General features: G+C 39.1%; 2 protein-coding genes across 2 annotated transcripts in view; one reads left to right on the top strand and one right to left on the bottom strand.

Annotated features, from left to right (window-relative positions):
- The first annotated feature begins 352 nt into the window (after positions 1–352).
- iqgap2 (IQ motif containing GTPase activating protein 2) overlaps positions 353–21,716 on the top strand; it is a 34,137-nt gene continuing 12,773 nt past the window's right edge. Inside the window, exons 1-30 of the mRNA XM_054773915.1 lie at positions 353–643; positions 2,110–2,209; positions 6,168–6,324; positions 6,495–6,572; positions 7,564–7,640; positions 10,502–10,569; positions 10,701–10,814; positions 10,912–11,090; positions 12,343–12,430; positions 12,648–12,811; positions 13,160–13,247; positions 13,351–13,514; positions 13,623–13,783; positions 14,012–14,136; positions 14,284–14,447; positions 17,153–17,243; positions 17,653–17,820; positions 17,898–18,040; positions 18,150–18,320; positions 18,447–18,530; positions 18,619–18,690; positions 18,765–18,834; positions 18,940–19,148; positions 19,243–19,395; positions 19,475–19,638; positions 19,734–19,958; positions 20,313–20,453; positions 20,888–20,972; positions 21,092–21,324; positions 21,527–21,659. Coding sequence (XP_054629890.1) covers positions 598–643; positions 2,110–2,209; positions 6,168–6,324; positions 6,495–6,572; positions 7,564–7,640; positions 10,502–10,569; positions 10,701–10,814; positions 10,912–11,090; positions 12,343–12,430; positions 12,648–12,811; positions 13,160–13,247; positions 13,351–13,514; positions 13,623–13,783; positions 14,012–14,136; positions 14,284–14,447; positions 17,153–17,243; positions 17,653–17,820; positions 17,898–18,040; positions 18,150–18,320; positions 18,447–18,530; positions 18,619–18,690; positions 18,765–18,834; positions 18,940–19,148; positions 19,243–19,395; positions 19,475–19,638; positions 19,734–19,958; positions 20,313–20,453; positions 20,888–20,972; positions 21,092–21,324; positions 21,527–21,659 — 3,915 coding nt within the window. The 5' untranslated portion in view covers positions 353–597. The remainder of the gene's footprint in view (positions 644–2,109; positions 2,210–6,167; positions 6,325–6,494; positions 6,573–7,563; positions 7,641–10,501; positions 10,570–10,700; positions 10,815–10,911; positions 11,091–12,342; positions 12,431–12,647; positions 12,812–13,159; positions 13,248–13,350; positions 13,515–13,622; positions 13,784–14,011; positions 14,137–14,283; positions 14,448–17,152; positions 17,244–17,652; positions 17,821–17,897; positions 18,041–18,149; positions 18,321–18,446; positions 18,531–18,618; positions 18,691–18,764; positions 18,835–18,939; positions 19,149–19,242; positions 19,396–19,474; positions 19,639–19,733; positions 19,959–20,312; positions 20,454–20,887; positions 20,973–21,091; positions 21,325–21,526; positions 21,660–21,716) is intronic.
- f2rl2 (coagulation factor II (thrombin) receptor-like 2) lies at positions 12,530–16,543 on the bottom strand. The gene is made up of 2 exons (XM_054773916.1): positions 16,259–16,543; positions 12,530–15,898 (listed from the first exon to the last, which is right to left on the bottom strand). Exons 1-2 carry the CDS (start codon positions 16,320–16,322, stop codon positions 14,826–14,828), a joined length of 1,137 nt encoding a protein of 378 aa, XP_054629891.1. The 5' UTR covers positions 16,323–16,543; the 3' UTR covers positions 12,530–14,825.

The raw sequence follows: 21,716 nt of genomic DNA, 5'->3' as shown, positions 1-21,716 counted from the left end.
CGATACAGTACTCCAGTCTGCTCACTGCGTCCTTATTACAAAATAGTACATTTATTAATATTATTATTGTCATCATTATCATCGGCATCGTTAATTGTCATCGTTATTATTATTCGCATTTATTATTACAATTATTATTATTATTGGTTTATCGTTGATGTCTCCAAAAGTCATTTTCACATTTCACCGAGGAATGAAGCACTCAAACGCCACACTCCGAAAACATATGCGGAAGCCCTTAAGTAGAGTGGCGGTCTTTACATATTTTTGGTTGTGGCATTGAACGTAACACAGGTAACCTTTTTGACCAAAAGGTGGCGCAAAATGCTCCATCTTGCTGTCCGTATAAACCTTTTTAACGTTTCCACATCATAGACACTTTGTCGAGGAGTCCTATCAAAGAGGTACACACCATGGGGACTAACTGTCACAAGGGAAGTTTCTGACGACTTTTGTTCTTAATTTTTCGTTCAGAAAAACTTCTCCGTTGGCTTTGCTTACGTTTATTAACTGACACTCATAAACGAGCGCGTGTTTGGACGCTAGCTTAAAAAAAAAAAGTTGTTGGGGGTTCACTACCGGAGGAAACAAGGCAGGATGTATCATGAAGAAGCAGCTGCCCTACATAAGCCACGCTATGGAAGTAAGTAGCACTTTTCATTCCGAATTGTTATTTCAAAATAAAAACATGTTTTGACGACTGCAATATGAAGTGGCGTCTGCTGGACGTTTGATGAGCAGCAGGTGGTTGAGCAGCACCTGACTCGTTACCTGTAGGAGGTGTGTCTAAACAAACACAAATGCCCTTTGAATTGAAATAACAAGCAAACCAAATATTCACTAAATGTTGTCTAACCTTTAGATGTAGGTGCTGTCACTCCTGCACATTTGGACTTTTCCATCACCGCTAGCGTTTTATCTGTTGATTCAACATATCAGCCAATCTACACATAAGGTATTTTCTCAGGTTAACGATTAACAGGAGTGTGAATATATATATTTTTAAATGAATCAAAAAGGAATCAAGTCCTTACTGTAGTTTATCTTGTCACAGTAAACACGAGGGCAAAGTGCAAGTTTTAACAGATAAGACCAATCAATTGTGTCACCAGTAGTTGAAGCGACACTGTGTTGCCCTGCAGACTGCAGCGAAACATGCACAAATGTTAGCTTAGCACACAAAGACAGCCCAAAGCTATCCTTTGCAAGTGTTCACTGTGAGTTTGCATATTCTACAAGACATACTGTAAGTTAAATAATTTTTACTCAAATCACCCTTTTGTGTACAAAATCCATCTGCTGGTGGTTCTCATTCTCTCGAGGCTGCTCAGAAAGTTGGCTGTAAGAACCCTGCAGCTGAAAAACAGAATAAGTCAACACCATTGAGCCAATAACTCAAGTCCCATGATGATGTGCACACAAAGGCAACAAACCTCATCCTGTGGGTTAAATATAACACTGCACAAAAGTGCAGTAAGTGTCAGTGTTGGTCAGTAACGTTGATTTGTAATAGTGTCAGTTGGGCACTTCCACATGCAAAAAACGGTGAGACATCACTTCTGTCCACAGAATATACGAACATAAAAATATGACTTAAAGTTGGTGCATGTGGCATATGATCCTAAGAGTATAGAGTATAGAATGCATTTATATTAAAACAAAGTTACTGGGTATTGTCAAGCTAATTAATGACTATACAGTATAAAGTCTTATCTTTCTCATCTTGGCGTTTTAATAATAAAAATGATATAATACGTAATGATAAATGTTATTTACCTTCGAAGAGGAGTGGCTGAGCATACGTCATTGTAGTGGAGTTGGAGGAGGCGTTTTTGGGGGAAAAAAAGGACAAATCGTCGTCGTTGTTACTCTTCTAAAAGACGTAGTGTTCTGTGGGTGGTGTAGAATTAAGCAGGCCTATTAACTCTTCATAAACTTTTCCTTTTTTTTTTTTCAAATATCGTTACTGTATTGACTGATAAACCACCCCTGACCCGTATCTGGAAGATCTATTTGAAGTTATACTGCATCAAATGCTTTGCTTATGGAAAAATATCCCATATTGACAATATAATGAGCAGTGACAGGATTGTATTTCATTTTTTCCAGCCATTCAAGATGATGAGAGGCTTTCAGCAGAGGAGATGGACGAGCGAAGGCGGCAGAACATTGCCTATGAATACCTGTGTCACTTGGAAGAGGCTAAACGGTGAGACGGGGAAAAAAAAAACCCTCATCATACAAGCTACCTGTACACGTTACTACTTATTGTTTGCCTTGTTATAACTCCTGGGGATGTCAAGTCTTAGTGTTTGCATTTTGTACTGTAAGACTACTTTAACTGTTGAACATAAGTTGTAGTTATTAATAGTGAGAATAACGCGAGATGAGTGAAACTGCTGGCAGAGCAAAGCCACAGGTGGCTAAATGATGCCAGCCGTTGAATGTAGCTGTTGGGACAGGTAACGGCAGTATTAAGATGCACATGAGATGATGACACACCAATGCAGGCACTTGAAGAGCTGCTGACTTTGTGGAAAGCACTTGTGCATTTCATCTCGCTCATCCCAGAGAGACTAAATCAAATCAAACAAAATTATTAAATTCACATTTATTAGTGTATTGTCAGTTTTAGTAGTTCATCTGATTTGTTGTAGCACAAACTCAGACACCCCACCTGTTCCTGTTGTTTTGACAACGGTGTGTACCTGAGCAGGAAGTGCAGTTGAGTCTCGCCTTAACACACCAGTAGCTTTTATATTCTTGACATCTTAAAATGCTGATCTACTTGACATGACCAAGTTAGAATGTGTGTGTGCAGCCATCAGTGTTTCATCCTTCTGTCTCAGAGCTGAATCTGTGTTTCAATTTTGCCCATTTCATCTGCTTATGTGACAAGATAGGGGTCTTTATGCTCAAGTAGACTCATGTAAACACGGTGAGGCTGCGTTTCAGTTTTATGCTGCCAAAATCTGGAACAGTCTTCCAGAAGATGTGCGACAATCCTCAACATTGGCAATGTTCAAATCCAGGACGAAAAAGCTTCTATTCACTGTGGATATGACAACTGAAAGTATTTTATCTGCACTCTTCAATTTTAATTCTTTTTTGGTGTAATTATGTAGTGATTTTAAAATGATCTTATGTTTTATGGAATTATTTTATAAAGTGATATTACCCTTCTTTTCTGTAAGGCACTTCGAATTACATTGTGTACGAATTGTGCTCTATAAATAATCTTGCCTTGCATTGCCTAGACTAGACCAAGCACAGACCCCATTACCTAGATTATGATTCTATTTTATGACATTGTTTTTAGAGGAAGTCTTGCTTCATTGTTCTGAGATGCTTTACCCCAAACAGCTGCTTCCCTCAAACGCAACAATGTTTTTTTATTGTCGTGCTTCCTCTGCTACTCACTACTGCTACTCACTAAACTATGACTCCTGTCAAAAAAAGGAATGGTCTCTCCTATTCTGGGAAAGGTGTCAAGTTGGATTAGGATTAAGGCAGACTTCTTATGAAGCAGAGTGAGAGAGTGAGGGATTAGGCTCTGCTCTGTGGGGTCAGAAGTCGGCGTTCGCTGAACAAGAATTGAAACCACTCCTCTCCAGCTTAGTGGACCTCTGAAAATAGCACTGCAAGAACTAGGAACATCTTTTTAAAATGATTTTTAATCCATGACTCTATGCACACCTAGAGTGTCTGAACCTGAGCTGTTGAGAGGCCGGTTTCCACCAAACAGTTCAGTTTGGGGTGCACATTTGACTGGTAAAGTCAAATAAAGCCTGTGACAAAGATGATATGGTCCTTCTGTTGTTGGTGGTTTCTCTCAAACACTTGGGTTTCTTCTGTTAGACCTGATGATTTTATTACCTGGAGTTGTTATTGTTGTTGTTGGGTACCATTTGATACAGGGCCACTCGTGGACTGCCATCTAAACACATTTCACCACTTCCACCACCAATGTGTCCAATTTCACAGATGCCACACACTAAACTTACTCCTACCACCATGATAAAGCTTTGAGAGGCAAGCCTTCCCAATAGTGATAGACTTGTAGCACACTTGAGTTTACGAAATTGTGCTTAGACTCTTCTTGGGCGGCAGGTTTGACAAAGAGAGGAAGTTCTGCACTGATAACTATAAACAGGAGAACTAGTCTGTCCTCCTCCAGGATACACGCTCCTTCTACATTGTTCCGAATACAGGAAGTGAAGTTTTCGACTGTATTCCCGCCAAATTTGTCCTCAGTAATGTTAATGATCTCTCGATTTGATTCTTCTCTATTACTAAAGTTTTCATGTGGATCTCTTCTACTGCGCTGTGACGATATTTATAAAAAAAAAAGCAGCATCTTTTCCACATGAGGTCATATTACTACCCTTCATTTACTAGCTGCACTCATTTTTATGGTTGAGGTTTTCTTATGTAGTGCCTCAGCACTCAGCAACATATGTCTTTGTCCTTCAAAGTGTACACCCTTTTATTTTGAAATTGATGTTTATTCCTAATACTGTATACTGACACAGTATATTTTCAAACTAGTACTGTACATACAAGTAAGTAACCTAAACATGGTGTGAGTGGGAGAAAACACGCTATTGCTCTGTGACTGAGAACAAACATGTACTGTAACTCGGTCTAAGAACCCTACCGTTTTTGGTAGATCATTTATTTGGTTGTTAGTTGGTGACAAAACACACACAAATGCACATTTTCAGCTGCACAGAGATGTCAGGGCAGGGGTGGAACTTGGGAATATGGCGTCTCTCCAAGCCAGCTTGATAATGTGTAACAGATTCTCAAACCAACATAATTCACAACCTAACAAATCATTTACCAAAGCCTTTAGAAGAAATCTCTCCTCAATGCAAGAGGATAGCTGCTGTTCACATGTCAAATTGAACACAGATTACACGTTATACTTGAATATTTCTAACCTCATTTGGACACACCACATGGATTCTTGCAGAAGTATAATCTTGTTGCATGTTCCACAAGACATCAGTAGCTTCAGAATGTAGGTGTGAAAGCTACTGTGTGAAACTAGGAAGTTTTCTAAAAGATTAATGTACACACGGCAACAATGTCAAAACGATACCTGTTTTTACAGACCTGCAAAAACAGCTGAAATCACTGTAAAGAAACACCGCACACGTGCATCAAGTGCATGGACATCTCAATTCCTATGATTGGTGCATACATGTGAATGAAGACTTTGGTAATTAAAGTGACTGCAGTAAATGTACACTTTTCTGGAGCGTTATAACTTTCTTCTGTTGAGACTGAGCCTCATGTCAGTGTTGTGAGATGGGGGGGGGGGGTAAAGCTCAGTGCTCAACAAGCGATACAAGGTTGTCAAGACTGATCCCTCCTGCTATGTAGTCCAATTCTCTGGCAGACCAGGTGTATATGAGGTCTGTTAACAAGTGGAGTTTCAATGTATACCACCACCTACTGTACGGAGTTGTAACGACAAGCTACATTCACACAGTCCCATTATACAGGTGGTGGTCGGGTTACATACTGTAAGAGTTCTGTCCCTACTAAGACCACTACGCAGCTGTTATTATTGCCAGTTTTATAGGAGAAGATCCTTTAACATGCTCAAAGATACTGTAGAGACCTGGCAATTATGTGTAGTGCGTAGATTTGTAATTTCTAAATGTTTTTGAACGTAAGTTTTTAATTAATTTATGGTAGTGCGTACCAAACGACGAAACTCTGAACGGCGTATAACAAGGACCACCTGTAATCTATGTATGAGCAAGAGCGAACAGGGAGCGCCAAATCTATGACTGTATGGGAAACACTAGCATTTATTACACCATTTTATGCTTCACTTAATGTCTAATGTCACTTGATTAGGACAGTATAATTAAGAACATTGTTCAGTAGCTTCTTTAGTATTAACTTAGACATGTGTGGTGTGATCATTGTGTTAGCTGTTTACGTTATACGCAAAGTAAGCAAAAGTGCAGTCTTGATTTACTGTCTATTTATATTTGGTAGTTATTGCACCTTAAGTAATTTGTTTTTTCAGGTTGTTTTGGAAATATCTGACAACAGCACAAATTCAGTGCTAAAGACTTTGTTTTTATTTTTCTTGCAAGAAACATTTTGGAGAAGCTGTTTCCTGCTTATAGCTCAGTGCGTGTGTTCAGGTGGATGGAGGCCTGCCTGGACGAAGATCTGCCCCTGACAACAGAATTGGAAGAGGGACTGAGGAATGGTGTCTACCTTGGCAAACTTGCCAACTTCTTTGCCCCCAAAATGGTGGCCATAAAAAGGATCTATGACAAAGATCAGGCTCGATACAAGGTCCGTATTTATGTATGATTTTTATTCTATGCTGCATTTCTGCAAAGTATTTAATTGCCATCTCTGATGTTCTCACGTTCTGAGCCCCATTTCGGCAATTCATAAGATCATGTTACTGTATATGTGAGCCTCTACCTTTCTTTCTTTTTTTTTTTTTCTTTTTCTTTCAGAGCAAAGGGCTGCACTTCAGGCACACTGACAACACAGTGCAGTGGCTCAGGGCCATGGAGTCAGTGGGTCTCCCAAAGGTAAGAGGTTTGCACAACCAACAGTAGCTCTCTTGTTTTGGCCAACACACACTAAAGGCAGGGTTATGCAGCCTGCCTTTAGTCACTACACCTTTTTAAGAAAGACGTTTGTTTGATGGAACACCTCTAGGTACAAGTTGTGTGTCTAGGCCCTCAGAAAATGTTACTACGCAGCCTGGGTGTGTAAACAAGGAACATGCAATTAACATATCAGCCATTCAGCTACTGGGGTTGTACATGTTCAGTGCATTAAACATATAATTACAGTATAGTTTACATAATGTCATAAATGTCTGAAATATGTTGTCGGCGTTAGACTGGACTACAAGCAAAGATAAAGACAGTAATGCCATTTTTCCCTTTTGGCATGATATATTTCTGTCAGTAAGTCCTGTTGTTTATGTGTTTACTCCATGCAGTGTTTTAAATTATGGGGTGACGCTGGCAGATTCTTTAAAGAGAGCTGTATGTCTTGTATTGTTTTCCAGAAATGCATTACAGTGTTCCCTCATTTATCGCAGGGGACAGGTTCTCAAAATAGCCCGCAATAAGTGAAATTCGCAAAGTTGCCAACTTTATTTGTTTTCAATTATTATATATGTTTTAAGGCTGTAAAACTCCTCACAATACACTTTATACTCTTTTCTCAGACAGGCATTAACATTTTCTGGCATTTCTCTCTTTTTTAAACACTATCACAGTTCAAATTTCGTTTGAATTTTAATGATCTATCTTCTTGGACACAAGAAATTATTAAGTGACTCACACGTATTCACTCCTTTGACCGTGCCTCATCCTGGCACCGTTTGACTGCAGCTTGACACAATAAAACAGAACAGTATGAGATCTATTAATTAATTGGCTGGCTCCTAACTTGCTGATTTAAAAAAAAAAAAAAAAAAAAAGTAAAGGAATAGTTTTTGGTTTACCTCTGACTGGTTGAAACAGAATATAGAACCTTAGTCACACCTGGTCTGGTTTCTACTTTCAGATATTCTACCCAGAAACAACAGATGTGTACGATCGCAAAAACATGCCCAAGGTGATATACTGCATACATGCATTGAGGTAAGTTTTAAAGGTTTGCTGGGGCACTGTATATTTTAACGGCCTCATTAGCTTTTCAATCTCGACAGCCGAATAAGTCACAGCACAATGTCTTTGTTTGTGCAAAGGCAGGATATGCTGTCCTCAAACTTGCCACACCTATCTATTGAGAGGTTTACACTTCTGTAAAAACAAACTAAATGACAAGACTAAGAAATGGTAGACTGCTTACAAGTCAATGGTAACTTGCAATAACAATGTAGTTATGAATTGGCTATGGCAGGGGTTCTCAACCTATGGTCCATTAATGCACTACACTGCTGATGGGAATGTCATACAACTTCATGTCAAAAAATCCAAACAATCCCTTGAAGTGTGCATTTCATGCTGCTGATTTAAATAGCACAATGGACAGTCCATCTACTTCATCAAGAGATGCAAAAGCTAAACCGGCTAAGATTTGAAAATTAAATTATATTATAATTATATCTAACAATTATATTGAGTTTGGTTTTATTGAGAACAATGTTGAAAGGTCAAAATGTGTCATGTGTCCTCAAGTGCTTGCAAATGAATCCAGGAAGCCAATACATATTTAACACTGTTATAATGTTCAGTTTTCTGCCAGGAATTTTAATAAGAGGCACCTAGTAAGTAATAATAATGTTATCATTATGTTGAAGTTGAACCAATTAAGTATGCTTTAAACTGGTTTTAAAGCAAAATGGGATCATTTGGAATATTCCAGTCTTCATTTCTGGTAAGCTGTAAGATGCGTTACTCAAACTGTTTTAGTTCATTTCTATAAAACAGGTCTGAAGTATTTATGTTAGGGATGTCCCGATCCACATTCTTTGGCTTTCGATCCATTTTTTTTTTATAGTCTTGCTGATGCAATACCGATCCTTTTTTTTTTTTTAAATAATATTAAAAATTTTTGCTACAAACATGAATTTTTGAAATTGAATATGGTTATGAAAATACCAAAGTATTGCTGAATTTACTTACAGCATGACCAACAATATTGTTTGACTTTTAAAAAAAAAGTCTGAGTCAGGTCCCTAATCCAATAAATGATCCAGTGAAAGTCTATCCAATAAAATTGGAAAATTAGTTTAGTCATATAGAATCCTAAATGTACTGAAGTGATATGAAACAGTATTGTAATTAATTACAAATAATTGTCTACTATTCTCTTGGTTCATGTTCTGTTCAAATTAACAAGTGTAATTACATACAGTACACATTAAGGTTTTCACAAATGTCACAAAAGTGAGCAGCATTTCCTTTTAGACCTGTCTTTTCAGTGTAAATCTTCGACGGCATATAAATTTTTTTTTTTTCAGTGTCAGGACTTGAAGTGTCAATTCTATCTATCTGAACATCTGGTCAGCCTCACAAGTTAGCTGCTTGTTTCTCTGTTGTAGTGTCTGTCAGGTCCTTTGAGAGTTTGTTTCCTTCCCAATTTATGCACACATGACTTCTACCTTCCTGTGAGTCAAACAGGACTCCCACAAGGCTGCCCTGCTTTCCTGGGCACAAATCCATGTACACATGGAGACAAAGCAACAGATGTTCTGTCAAGCACATGCAGCATGGCGGAAAAATGTCATACAACAACAATATAATATGAACAAACATGGCTTACAGTTGAACATATGTTGCTAGTCTAAGAACAAGGTCTGGATGTTAAAAGCAATAAAAATAAATAGAAGTAATGCTGTCTTGAGATAAATTGCCCTAGGTTGGGGTGTCCAGAATTGGGCCTGGCCAGGCCATTTGGGGCCTGCAGATAATTTTTTATTGGCCTACGACTTATTCCAAAAAATTAAACTTGGCCGTGTATGAGAACATTACAAAGGATTAGGGCAAAATAAGTAAATAATATATATGTACAAGATTTATACAAATGTATGAGTAGGGCCGTCAAATGATTAATATTTTTAAACGGATTAAAGATTGAAGATTTTCAAATTAATTCATAATTATTAACCACCATTTGCAACTATGTCTGAAATATGCTCATTTTTACTGAACTTTATTGAAAGAAAGATAAATGACAGAACAGGGGGCGTTAGAGTGCAGACCTGCCAACATGTATGATTTTGTCATACTTGGCATGCAATTTGACTCTTAAATATGCTTGTATGCTTCACTGCTCTCCATTTTGTTGCATTTTGCTCGTTCCAGTTTTGAGTTCAGTCAGTATAGTACAGATAAATAAATGGATATTAGCAGTTTCTCAATAGTATTTCAAATCAGGGGGTTGCAAAATCATTTCTGTCCCCCAGTTGGGGCATGACAGAAAATAACTGAGGACCACTGCCCTAGGTAATTGACCAGCTGATGGCGTCAAACTCCGCTTCTCAGTCAACTTCATTAATGTTGGTCAGCTGGTTTTGTGTTTGTCTCTCAAACTGAATCAATCCCCCCTTGTACATGGACAAATAGCATTTTTTCACGAACACACACACACATCAAAGTGTGGTGTGCTGCATTTATTTGAGTTGCTCTGATGTCCAACCTTCCATGGGTATCTATAATTTATCACCACTTATCATGTACCTGCAGGGGAATGAAAGTTTGATGAAGTTTCTGGTCACCTGCCTGTTGAATTTATGCTCCAGCAGTGTACAAGCTCATATGGCTGCTGTCAGATAGTGCTTGTTGACTCTTGAGCCAACACTACCTCCTTGTGGTGTTTCAGTGATATGTAAAAAAAAAAAAAAATGGGAGTCATGAATAATCTCCACTAAAAAGGAAAAAAAACATTACAGTCTTACTATTTCATTATACTTGTTTGTAGCTGCAGTTTGCTATAAGCTTCTCAGAGTTTCCTGAAGTGTTAATGCTAATCTTACACACAATGTTGTTTGTTTCAGCTTGTACTTGTACAAACTGGGCATTGCACCACAGATCCAGGACCTACTAGGAAAAGTGACTTTCACAGGTAATAACAATACGACCATCTTTCCTACGGTTGAAATAGAATGCGTTATACTGTATATTGCTATGTTCATGTCATGAAATGTTTCATTTTCCTATGCATTTTTTTGCCATCTGCCTGTATTTGTCCTCCAGAGGAAGAGATCAGTAACATGAGGAGTGAGCTGGAGAAGTATGGTATTCAAATGCCAGCTTTTAGTAAGATTGGTGGAATCCTGGCCAATGAGCTCTCAGTGGATGAAGCAGCATGTAAGTCTAACTTCATGTCTACATGTCTAAAGGTTGACATTTATTTGAAGTTTATTCAAACACTTAGTATTTACTGTATTGTTGCTCTTGTCCTTAGTGCATGCTGCTGTGTTTGCCATCAATGAGGCGGTTGACAGGGGGCAGGCAACTGTGACCATGGCAGCCCTGAAAAATCCAAACGCCATGCTCAGGAGCACCGAAGATGCTCTGGCCCAAGACTATCAGGACATGCTGAGCCAGGCCAAGACACGTAAACAGGATCAATCCGCTGGAAGTGTAAGAGACACACACCACATCTGTTTTCTTTTTATCTGTGTAAAAGCTAGACTAATGAGGGAATAGAGGCATTAATAGAGGCACATGTTAAAGGGACTCAAGAATAAATTTTTTTTAATAAAAAAAAATATACCACCACTGGCTAGCATATGTTAGTCATGACTGACGTCCATGACTGTCACTCATGGCTGTCACATAGACACGTATATGTCTGTAGCACACACACACAGACACACAGAAAAACAAGTCTCAGGGAGGCGACCAAAGCAGTTGTTGTGCTAGGCTCAATAATCAATAATGGCTAACAGTAGAAGCTAAACGTTGCCAAATTGTTGTCATTAGCTGTTGGTAATTAATGTGACTGCAGTAAATGTACACTTTGCTAGAGAAGCGTCTCAGGGAGGCATTAGTGTGTCACATAGGGCATGGCTTGGAGCAGGACCGGAAGTGAGCTTTGACGACAAACACACATAATATCTGAATATTTCGATGGACATGACTCACCCCAGTTGACATTCTCCTCATATTTTGTTGTCTTTTACTCTATAATGACTCGCAGAAGTAATTCCACTTCTGGTAAGTCTTGAAAAGCTGAAGACGAGGGATTTATGTGCATGCCTTCTTTCTTCTTCTGTGGTTTGGTATGTCACATGGTTCCGCCCGCGTGTTTGTTCACAGGGCCACACGTAGGTGTGCTTGTGTATTACATCATTTTCACTAAGTGACTCGTTTCCGTCTGGATGCAACAATACTAATCCGGCACAGTATGGACGCAACCTTTTTTCAACCCGTCGAAGAAAAATCTGAGGAAAATTTCTGTGTGGACAGGGCCTCGGTTGCGTCTCTTGATTTGTTTGGTTTGTCTCTCTTGATTACCAGAGTGAATAGCACTGATCAATTTGCAGAATTTCTTTTGGGGAGCATGAGAGTAAGACATCTCTGCTTTGAAATTGTCTGAGCAGATGGTTCCAATTTCATCAACTGTAGTGGTCCAGAAAATTGCTGCCTATACTGACTCACTCCATAAGCTTTGCCAGCACATTCCAGCTGCTGCAGTGTCAGCTGTACTTCACCAAACATTAACACTGCACCACGAGGCAATTCATCTCCCATTTGCTTTACCAGTACGCCACAATCATAAAGGAATGGCCTTGCTCGAGACTCGATTAAAAATGAATTGGAATAATTATGACATGCTCAAATAATAAATGCCAGTCAATATAAAACATGTCATTTATATCTTTATATCTAGTACTCCATGGTATCTACTGAAGAAAGAGATGTTTATGAGGAGTTGCTGACTCAGCAAGAGATTCAGAGCTGCATTGTCTTTGTCAACAGTAAGGAACACACTTTTTTGTTATCTTTGTTAGTGGTTGGTGCTTTTATTAGACAAAGTAAAGTACACATTAACTCTTTCTGTTGTCATTCACATACGGTATAAGCAAGTGTAATTGGCCAAAATGTTGATTCCATGTATGTGTTCAGTTGTGATTTAAATATAAATGTAAATTGTATATATTACAACCAACAAACTGTCTTTTTTTCTGTCTGAAGTCCAAGCAGCAGTAAGGCAGGTAAATGAAGCAGTGTGTACCCAAGATGAAGGGGCTCTGTTGGCTGCACTGAGTTTGCAAGCTCTGGGCCTGCTTGGTGTACAGGACACAAACTGCAGCTGGTACCTGGAGCAATTTACCGCCTATTGTCAGCACAAATCCAAGGTAAACTGAGTCCGAGCTTGCATGGCCTTCATCACCATGTATGTAACTGAAAAAAAGTAAATCATACCTGCTCCATATTTGGTTAGCAGGTGCAATTAGATAGCAACAATGAAACACAGCACTGCTCAACATTGTCATATTTATTGTTTATTAGCTTCCAAGCATATTTGGCTATGCAGCTGTATTCTAGACAGTCGAATTATTACAACTAATTTGTCTACATGTAACCTTATCTGCTGAAGAAAAAAAGAATCAACCACTGTAATTTCAGTTGAAACAAATGCTTCAAATATTTGTCACCGTCATTTACATATTGATGTCACTCTGATATTTTAATATTTCTTGCAGGATGGAGGAAAGGCAGTACTGGTAGACAAGGAGGAGATTCAGAGAGTTGTCAGCTCTTGCAATGACTTTGCTGAGGCAGAGAGACGAAGTAATTGCTGTCTAATGGGGCGCATTGATGGATTTAAAACTCATTTTTGACTCAAATTTGCGAGTGCTTATAATGTCATGTTAAATCTGATCGTTTTGACCAGAACGTGAAGCAGTTTCCTCAATCAATACTGCCATTCGTCTTGGTGATGCATCTCGCACTGTAGAGGAGCTCATAAACCCAGAGGCCCAGCTTCCCATCGTCTACCCAACAGCTGCCAAGCTGTATCAGGATGAGCTTTTTAGTTTACAACTACAAGGGGGACGGGTAGGATATGAAACCATAATTTTTACTTATATTTATTACATTGATCATGTTTTCAGTTTGGAATAGGTGATCAAGTGGCACCTCATGCATTTCTCTTTTACCATTTAGGCGGGCCTGAGTCATGAAGAGTTAAGTGTAGCTGTGGAGATGCTGTCAGCAGTCGCTGTGCTCAATGAGGTGCTGGACACCAAAGATCCACAGGCTGTGGTTGAGCAACTAACAGACTCTCCTCTGGGTTTTACAAACATGGACCAAGACAACCTAAACAGGTATATTATGTTGAACAGATTGTTGTGGATTTTTGTTAAGGAACAATGAAAAGTGACATTAAACATTTGTGAAAATGGTGCCCATTCTTGAAGAAATCGCAGCACAGAAGGACATTCAAGTTCAAAGTCTTGCTCCTCTTTATTCCTCAGGCTAGTACAGTATCTGTAGTTGGTGTATAGTTAATTTAATTTGATGATGTCTGACCTCTACTTGGTTCCTTTCATCAGGTATGCTGACACTCTTATCAAATTGCGGGCAGAGACTCTTACCGAAGGACAAGAGTTCCTCACCTGGAATGATGTTCAAAAGTGTATCGATGCAGTCAACATTCAGGTCCAGGAAGAGCATGAACGTAAGAAAGTTGTTGTTTTTCATCATACAGCCTTGACTTACAATTGTGCAGATTTATGCTGCATTTGTCTTTAAATTGGACAATGTCTACCTTCTTTACAAAACCGCAAAAATGATCTAGTTTAACTTATTTTTGTCCTCCTTCCAGGCATCATAGCTATAGCGGAGATCAATGAAGCATTGAACTCTGGAGATCATCAGCAGACACTTGCAGCCCTGCTCCTCCCCACAGCCAAGTTGACAGGGGTGAAGCCAGCCACGGCCAAACACTACCATGACATCTTGCACTATACCAAACTACTCCTCTGCCAGGTAATATGGTTTTAGAATCATTCTTAGCCCTGTGGGAAACTCTACTGCAGAACACAAATGTGACTCATTGGACATATTCATATTTTTTTTGTAATATCTTTACACTTAAGCTCTCACAATGGGCAAATTAAATTATTGATGCAATTGTAACTTCCCCACTAGATAATGCAAATATACTGTGGAGAAAATCTGTAAGCCATTTGTCTCTCATTATTGGCTGACCACTGATAATATTGTATAAATCTTTAAAACTTCATGTAGTTATGTAAATAGCTTCTATTTTATTATGATACAGCATATTCATGTCCCAATGCTGTACATACAACTTATGTGTCCCAACAATGGTCTGGCAAGGCAATTTAGTTTCTGTGCACACATTCAGTCACATATCATAACAGCTAGCCTCTCTGGGATCCTGCGGATGGAGATGAATTGTAATTCTGATGTAGCCGATTTAGAAATGAGCAAACACAGGAAAGGATCCAAACAACTGTGGAAGCAGCAGAGACATACAGCGCCTCTGTAGTATCCATACAGTTTGTCGTCCCCACTGGAAAACAGGCAGGCGTAGTGTGCAATGTGCAGGATGCCGCTGGGCAAAAAACACACCACAAAGATGAGGAAAACCAGAGTGCTCAACCTGATGAAAGGTCTCCAGTCACATCCTGATTGTCCAAGATGATATACCACTGATGCATGGGCAAACAGGGAAATTATAAAAGGAACTACAAAACCTAGACAAACCAGCATCAGTCTGTATGGCACCAACAGTGAATGGGATTTTTCTTCAAGTGGAAGCACATCGTGACAGGTGGTGACTCCCATCTGAGCTAGCCAATAGCTTTGCCTGACCAGGAGCTCTGGAACAATAGCCGCCCCAAATAGGAACCACACGATCAAGCACGCCCACGTTGCTAGTGCTGTCTTGGCCAATCTCCTGTACAAGAAGGGCTTAACTACAGCCAGGTAGCGTTTCAGACTGATACATGCAATAGTCTGTGCTGAGCAGTAGACATTTCCGTAAAACAAGGCTGTCATCAACCTGCAAGAGATTTCCCCAAATACCCAGTTGTTTCCACTAAAATGGTAGTGAACACGTAGTGCCAGCGAAAGCAGGAGCAGCAGGTCAGACAAGGCCAGGTTCAGATAAAGCACAACTGTGGACAGGGACTTGGTTCGGAGTCTCACTCTCAGAAAAGCCAGAATGTAGGCATTGGAAGGGATACCCACAAGCATAGCCAACATGTAAGATAATGGAAGAATCCAGGAGCTGAAGACCCCTGTGGTGTATGCTGTCGCAGCATCATCTGGGTCCACATCCAACCAAGGGTCCCCACTGGGATGCATGCTGATTGATAGCTGCTTTGTCAGATTCTGTCGGTACGTCTTGCCCTTGAAAGATTTTGGAACCACTTCAGATTTTGTGTTGTTTGTGGTCCTGGTTGTATTCCCTGTATGGATGGAAAAACAATGTTTTTTCTTTTTTTAACTGACAATTATTCAAGAAAGCTGTTATAATGCTACAGCTACACTTGAAAAACAAAAACATTAGCAGAAGCTATTGTAATTATTTATGTGTGTATATATGTAACATATGTGTATAGGGATAACAAATGTTAACGTTGGTTAGTGTTTATATTTGGTAGTTTCACCAGTATCAACAAAGAAGAGTTGTTTTGTTTGTTCTCAATTTTTACAAATTTATAACTGTCCCTTGTATAAAGTTGTGCTAAGTATAATTACCATAATTTCCATGAGGCTGGGATTTTTTTTTAATGTAATGTATTTATATTTTAAGCAAATGTACTCACCATCATGCTGGATGGTCGGCACTGCCAGTAGACAAATGAGAAATCCGGTTAAAATTTCCGCCATCTCTCCTGGGTGGAGAAAATGAAAATGTTGGCTTTTAGTGTTTTCAAGTAAGTGCAACAGTTCTCAACCGATGAAATTCACGTTGGGTCATCTCTCCACAAGTAAAGTACGACTGTTTGCTTCCTCACAGAATACAAGGAGAGCTTGTCTGTTTGTTCGGTGCTGCAAGCACGTTTCCTGTCTAGCCTTGAAAACAGAATTCCCGAGCTGCCTGCAGTAACTGCCCACTGACTCACTGGGGAGGGAGGATACAGCCTCATGGTTTATAATGAGCTGTGATATCTGTTAAATACCGTATTTACATACTTGTCATTTATTTAATGAATATCCGATTAAGCAATATAATGCTGCTACTAAATGTTGTGTTTGCAGGTAGGGATCATTAATAGTGGATATGTTTCCTGGTTTTGTTTTTCTGGTTCCAATATAATTGTCTTTCGTGGAGGATAAGGCTATCAAGTTATTAATTTTCTTAAATGATTTGTTGATAGCCTTATTAACTTATATATAACCAAATCTTCAAAAAGAATTTGATGAGAAACAAATCCAGCAGATCCAGATATAAACTTTTTTTTTTTTTTTTTTTTTTTTAGTCCCTGAAGTTAATGGTGACTTCCTTCCTGTCGACCCTGTGGTTGGAGATTGCTTTATCCTTCTCCGGGGTTTTCTAAAATTAGCCTCAAAAGAAACGTTAGATCTGCTTTTATGGTTTGCTTGGTACACAGTCGTCGAGTGGGACTAGGACATATTTGAATTGAAGCTATTATTTATTATTGAGTACATTGAGTACCTATTTGAGAATTGTTTGAACTGATTTTCTCTCATTGCAGACCTCTGGAGATGACTCTGCTGTGCTGTGGCTGGACCAAATCCAGGAGGCCATTTATAGAGCCAACCAGGATGAAGAGGAGGCTCTCACAAGTACGTAAATACAAGTTTAATTTATTGAAATTACAGTTTATGTATACGTTTTTAGTCACTCCAAAATATATTTTTTTTTAATTTGGAAAAAATAATTTGTGATAAATTCTGAAATATAATGTTGTAATGTTTAGATGTGTGTAAACCTCTGTTCATTAGAAAATTAAATGTAAAGTTTATTCTCATGTGGACTTTGTGCCGTATATATGCAGATTATCACCTTTTAATTTGACTGTTGGTGGCCAAGTCATTGTGACATTATGTTATGACTTTCTATCTTTTGTGGCAATGCAATACAAAATGTGAGTAACGCCTACAACCTTTGGCTCCCACTTGTACACTTTTTTTTTGTTTTGTTTTTTCTATTTTTTTCTATTTGACTCAGCACAACCCTCTTCTGTTTTGTTAGTGGCGGGAGCACTGGCTGACATCAACAAGATGGTGACAGAGGGTGTCTCCCAGAATACACTGCGGGCTCTACAATCACCAAATGCAGGGATGAGAGCAGTGCTTTCTGAATGTGCTGACATATATCAACGTGAACTGGCACAGATACAAACAAACAAGGCAGCTGAAGGTAATTTAACTATAAAATGTCATTTGGAGGAATGATGCTTATTGGAGGAACCAATGTCTATATGCGTTTTCCCATAGGTAGTGCTGATAGTTTGTGGGTGAAGCACTGCATTAATGACAGAAATGACTACTACTATAACCTAGAGACGAGACAGGGTGGCTGGGAGGAGCCAGAAAATTTTGAACACAATTGTGGCCACCTCACTAAAGAGGAAATTCAGGTACCATGCCCCCATCATGTAGCCATCAAGTGCATTGCACATTTATTTTATATAATGGTGTTCCGGAGGTTAAATTGCCTCAAAATGAAATAACTGTTCTCCCATTTAGAGTGTTGTCAGTTGTGTGACTGCAGAATATAACAGGGAGCAGCTGTGGTTGGCCAGTGAGCATTTAGTGACTCAGCTTCAGGCGAGGATCCGAGGTTTTCTGTGCAGGCAGAGGCATACTCAGAGAATGGAGTATTTGCGTCAACAAGAACCGCATGTCATCAAACTGCAGGTAGAGTTTATTGAAGCCTGCTGCATATTGTCGGTGCAATGACCTTCGGCTTTAGTAATGCCTACATTTACAATTCTTACTTACCTGATACACGTGTAGAATTATAACTTTGCTTGTTGTCTACAGGCCTGCTGGAGAGGTTACAAACAGAGACAAATATACCAGGACAGAATTAAATTACTTATTAAAAACGTTGCTTCCGTTGTCAAGGTAATACGTTATTTGGTTCGTGTCATAGATAGTACAATGTTTCAACGCTTCAAACGATAATGGGTATTTGTTTTGGTTGTTCCTTTAGATTCAGTCCCTGGTAAAAATGTGGAAGGCCAAACGTAAATACAATGAACGTTTGCAGTACTTCAAAGACCATGTGAGTAACAATCATCCTAATGTAGACATAGTTGATTATTCCACGTATAAGTGTTTACATCTTATTGTCTATAGGAGAAAGATATTGTGACCATACAGGCTTTTCTAAAGGCCAATAAAGCCAGAGATGACTATAGAACCCTGAGTAAGTCAACATATTATGTCCCAGCACTTGTTGTTGACTTTGGAGGGGAAAAAAGTGCATTATATATTTGATTTGTTCTTCTGATAACTCTTATGTACAAAAAAGCTGGGGCCAAGGACCCACCACTTTCAGTAGTCCGCAAGTTTGTCCACCTGCTGGAACAGAGCACTTTGGATCTTCAGGAGGAGCAGGAAGTGACACGACTCAAAGAGGAAGTGGTCACCAAAATTCGCTCCAACCAGCAGATGGAGCAGGATTTGAACCTGATGGACATCAAGATTGGGTTGCTGGTGAAGAACAGGATTACTCTTCAGGTGGCTAAACCTCACTTTAATACGTGCAAATATAGCAAAGTTTGTTTTATCAGTCACTGTGTAATAATCACGCATTCTCTTTTTATCTTGAAAGGATGTTGTGTCCCATAATAAAAAAATGAAGAACGAGAAAAACAAAATGAGTAACGATGACTTGGGCACAGCTGACAAACTGGGAATAAAGGGGTTAAGTAAAGGAAAACGAAAGAAACTGGAGGCCTACCAACATCTATTTTACCTCTTGCAGGTATATCAGTAGTATATCTCTTCTGTATCTTATAATTCTGCACACTGAAATATTGTCATAAGCTTTACTTCCCTTTCAGACCAATCCATCCTACTTGGCGAAACTCATCTTCCAGATGCCCCAAAACAAGTCTACAAAGTTTATGGACACTGTGATCTTCACCTTGTACAACTACGCTTCCAACCAGCGAGAGGAATATTTACTGCTCAAACTATTCAAGACTGCTCTAGAAGAAGAAATCAAGTAGCGCCTGCAGCACTCTCCTAATCTTGAAATTGTGGCTGTTGGTGTTTTAGGATGTTTCTGATCTACTGTATATCCTTCTGGCTTGGTCTCAGGTCTAAGGTAGACCAGATTCAAGACATCGTCACAGGCAATCCCACAGTCATCAAGATGGTGGTGAGCTTCAACAGAGGGGCACGTGGCCACAACACTCTGCGACAACTGCTTGCTCCTGTGGTCAAAGACATCATTGAGAACAAAAGTCTTGGTATCAACACTAACCCGGTGGATGTTTACAAAGCCTGGGTCAACCAGCTGGAGACAGCCACTGGAGAGGCCAGGTAGTAAAGTACTAATGTCGGATGATCTAAAGGATGTGGTCAGTTTAAGTGGAAAGTGTTTGTTTATTTTTTAAGTCACATCATTTTGTGATTTTATTTTAATTTCTTTTGAAAACTTGCTTTTCAGATACAAAAATAAATAAATTGGACATAGATGCTTTTAGTTAGTACATGTATTCATCACCTTTCATTTAAAAACACTACCAACCTTTTATAAAATGCCATACAACTTTATTGTACCTTTTTTTTATTTCATTTATTTATTTATTTTTATATGAAACCAAGAGTATTAGCTCAAAAATATTTAAGAGTAGTTTGTTAACAGCCCTCTGTCTTTGTGTTAATGTGCCACAGCAAGTTGCCTTATGAAGTGACTCCTGAGCAGGCCATGTCACATGAGGAAGTACGCAGCAGGCTGGAGTCATCTAGTCTGGCACTTCGCTCCACAACAGATAAAGTCCTTAACTCTTTTGTGTCTTCTCTGGATAATATCCCGTAAGTTTTGGCACCTGGCAAATATCCATGTCCATTTTACTATTGTAATATTTTTGTTACCCCCCTTGTGTTATTCTAGTAAGTTATTTTGCCCACTTCCTGTCTTCTGACTTGTGATTTGGGACTGTGCTCAGTTTTTCATATTTTTTTTCTGATGGGAGGAAACACATTTGAAGGGCCAAGTCTTAAATGCACCACCAGATGGTGCTGATGCGTCAACAAGCTTGGAGAACTGCACAACTTTTTCTAATGTGGAATATTTGACAAAAGACATTGACAGGCATCAGTTATGGTTCAACATTGAAAGAAGGGCAGAATTATACCAAAAGAATGATTTGGCCACTATTTCTGTTCTTTCCCTCCACTGTCATTTTCTACAGTCATAATGTATGCCACATTTTGTTTGTGTTCATTGTATTTTGTTTTGCATGCAGTTATGGCATGAGATATGTAGCAAAAGTTCTGAAGAACTGTCTCCACGAAAAGTTTCCAGATGCATCAGAAGATGAGCTGTTGAAGGTAGAATCCTTCACTTTCCTTAATTTCATATTTATCACAAAACACCTCTGTTAGCTCATGAGATTATTTCTCTATCACCAACATATATTCCACAATGTCTTATTTCCTTTCTGTTGCAGGTTGTAGGAAACCTACTTTACTACCGCTACATGAATCCTGCCATCGTAGCTCCAGATGGATTTGACATTATTGACCTGTCAGCGGGAGGCCAGCTCCATGTTGACCAGCGACGCAACCTCGGATCTGTTGCAAAAATGCTCCAGCATGCTGCTGCAAACAAGCTGTTTGAGGGCGAGAACGCACACATGACTCCTCTGAACTACTTCATATCTCAGACATATGAGAAGTTTCGGTGAGTTAACATTTAGGATTGATACTGCTACGGTCTTGTTTCTGTATGTTATTTGTACAATACATCTAAAACTAAACACGTGATGACGTGAGACAAACAATATAATTTTTCGCAGAAATTAAAGCAAGCAGAAAGACTTTTCTGTAACATTCTAGGAAAAATAGTCAGTCCAACTAAAACTGTGAAAACTATTTTCTTGTAGGGTGTTTTTCCAGGCTGCCTGTGATGTCCCTGAACCTGAAGAGAAGTTTAATATTGATGAATATTCAGACATGGTGACCCTGAGCAAGCCCATCATCTACATCTCTATTGAGGAGATCATCAATACTCATTCTGTAAGTTCATTGAAAAACATTTTGGGGTGTGTTTCATCACTTATCATTGTGCTGCTA

The sequence above is a fragment of the Dunckerocampus dactyliophorus genome, chromosome 4, assembly GCF_027744805.1.
Source record: "Dunckerocampus dactyliophorus isolate RoL2022-P2 chromosome 4, RoL_Ddac_1.1, whole genome shotgun sequence".
NCBI classification, from domain to species: Eukaryota; Metazoa; Chordata; class Actinopteri; order Syngnathiformes; family Syngnathidae; genus Dunckerocampus; species Dunckerocampus dactyliophorus.
Note: the sequence above shows the minus strand (reverse complement) of the source record. Positions and strands in the feature narration are given on the sequence as shown.

Excerpts from the sequence above, each read along its gene's own strand:
- f2rl2 (XM_054773916.1), bottom strand. The coding sequence starts at position 16,322 with ATGGCGGAAATTTTAACCGGATTTCTCATTTGTCTACTGGCAGTGCCG. Across the intron at positions 15,899-16,258 it reads GCCGACCATCCAGCATGATG|GGAATACAACCAGGACCACA; the intron begins GTGAGTACATTT and ends CCATCCATACAG.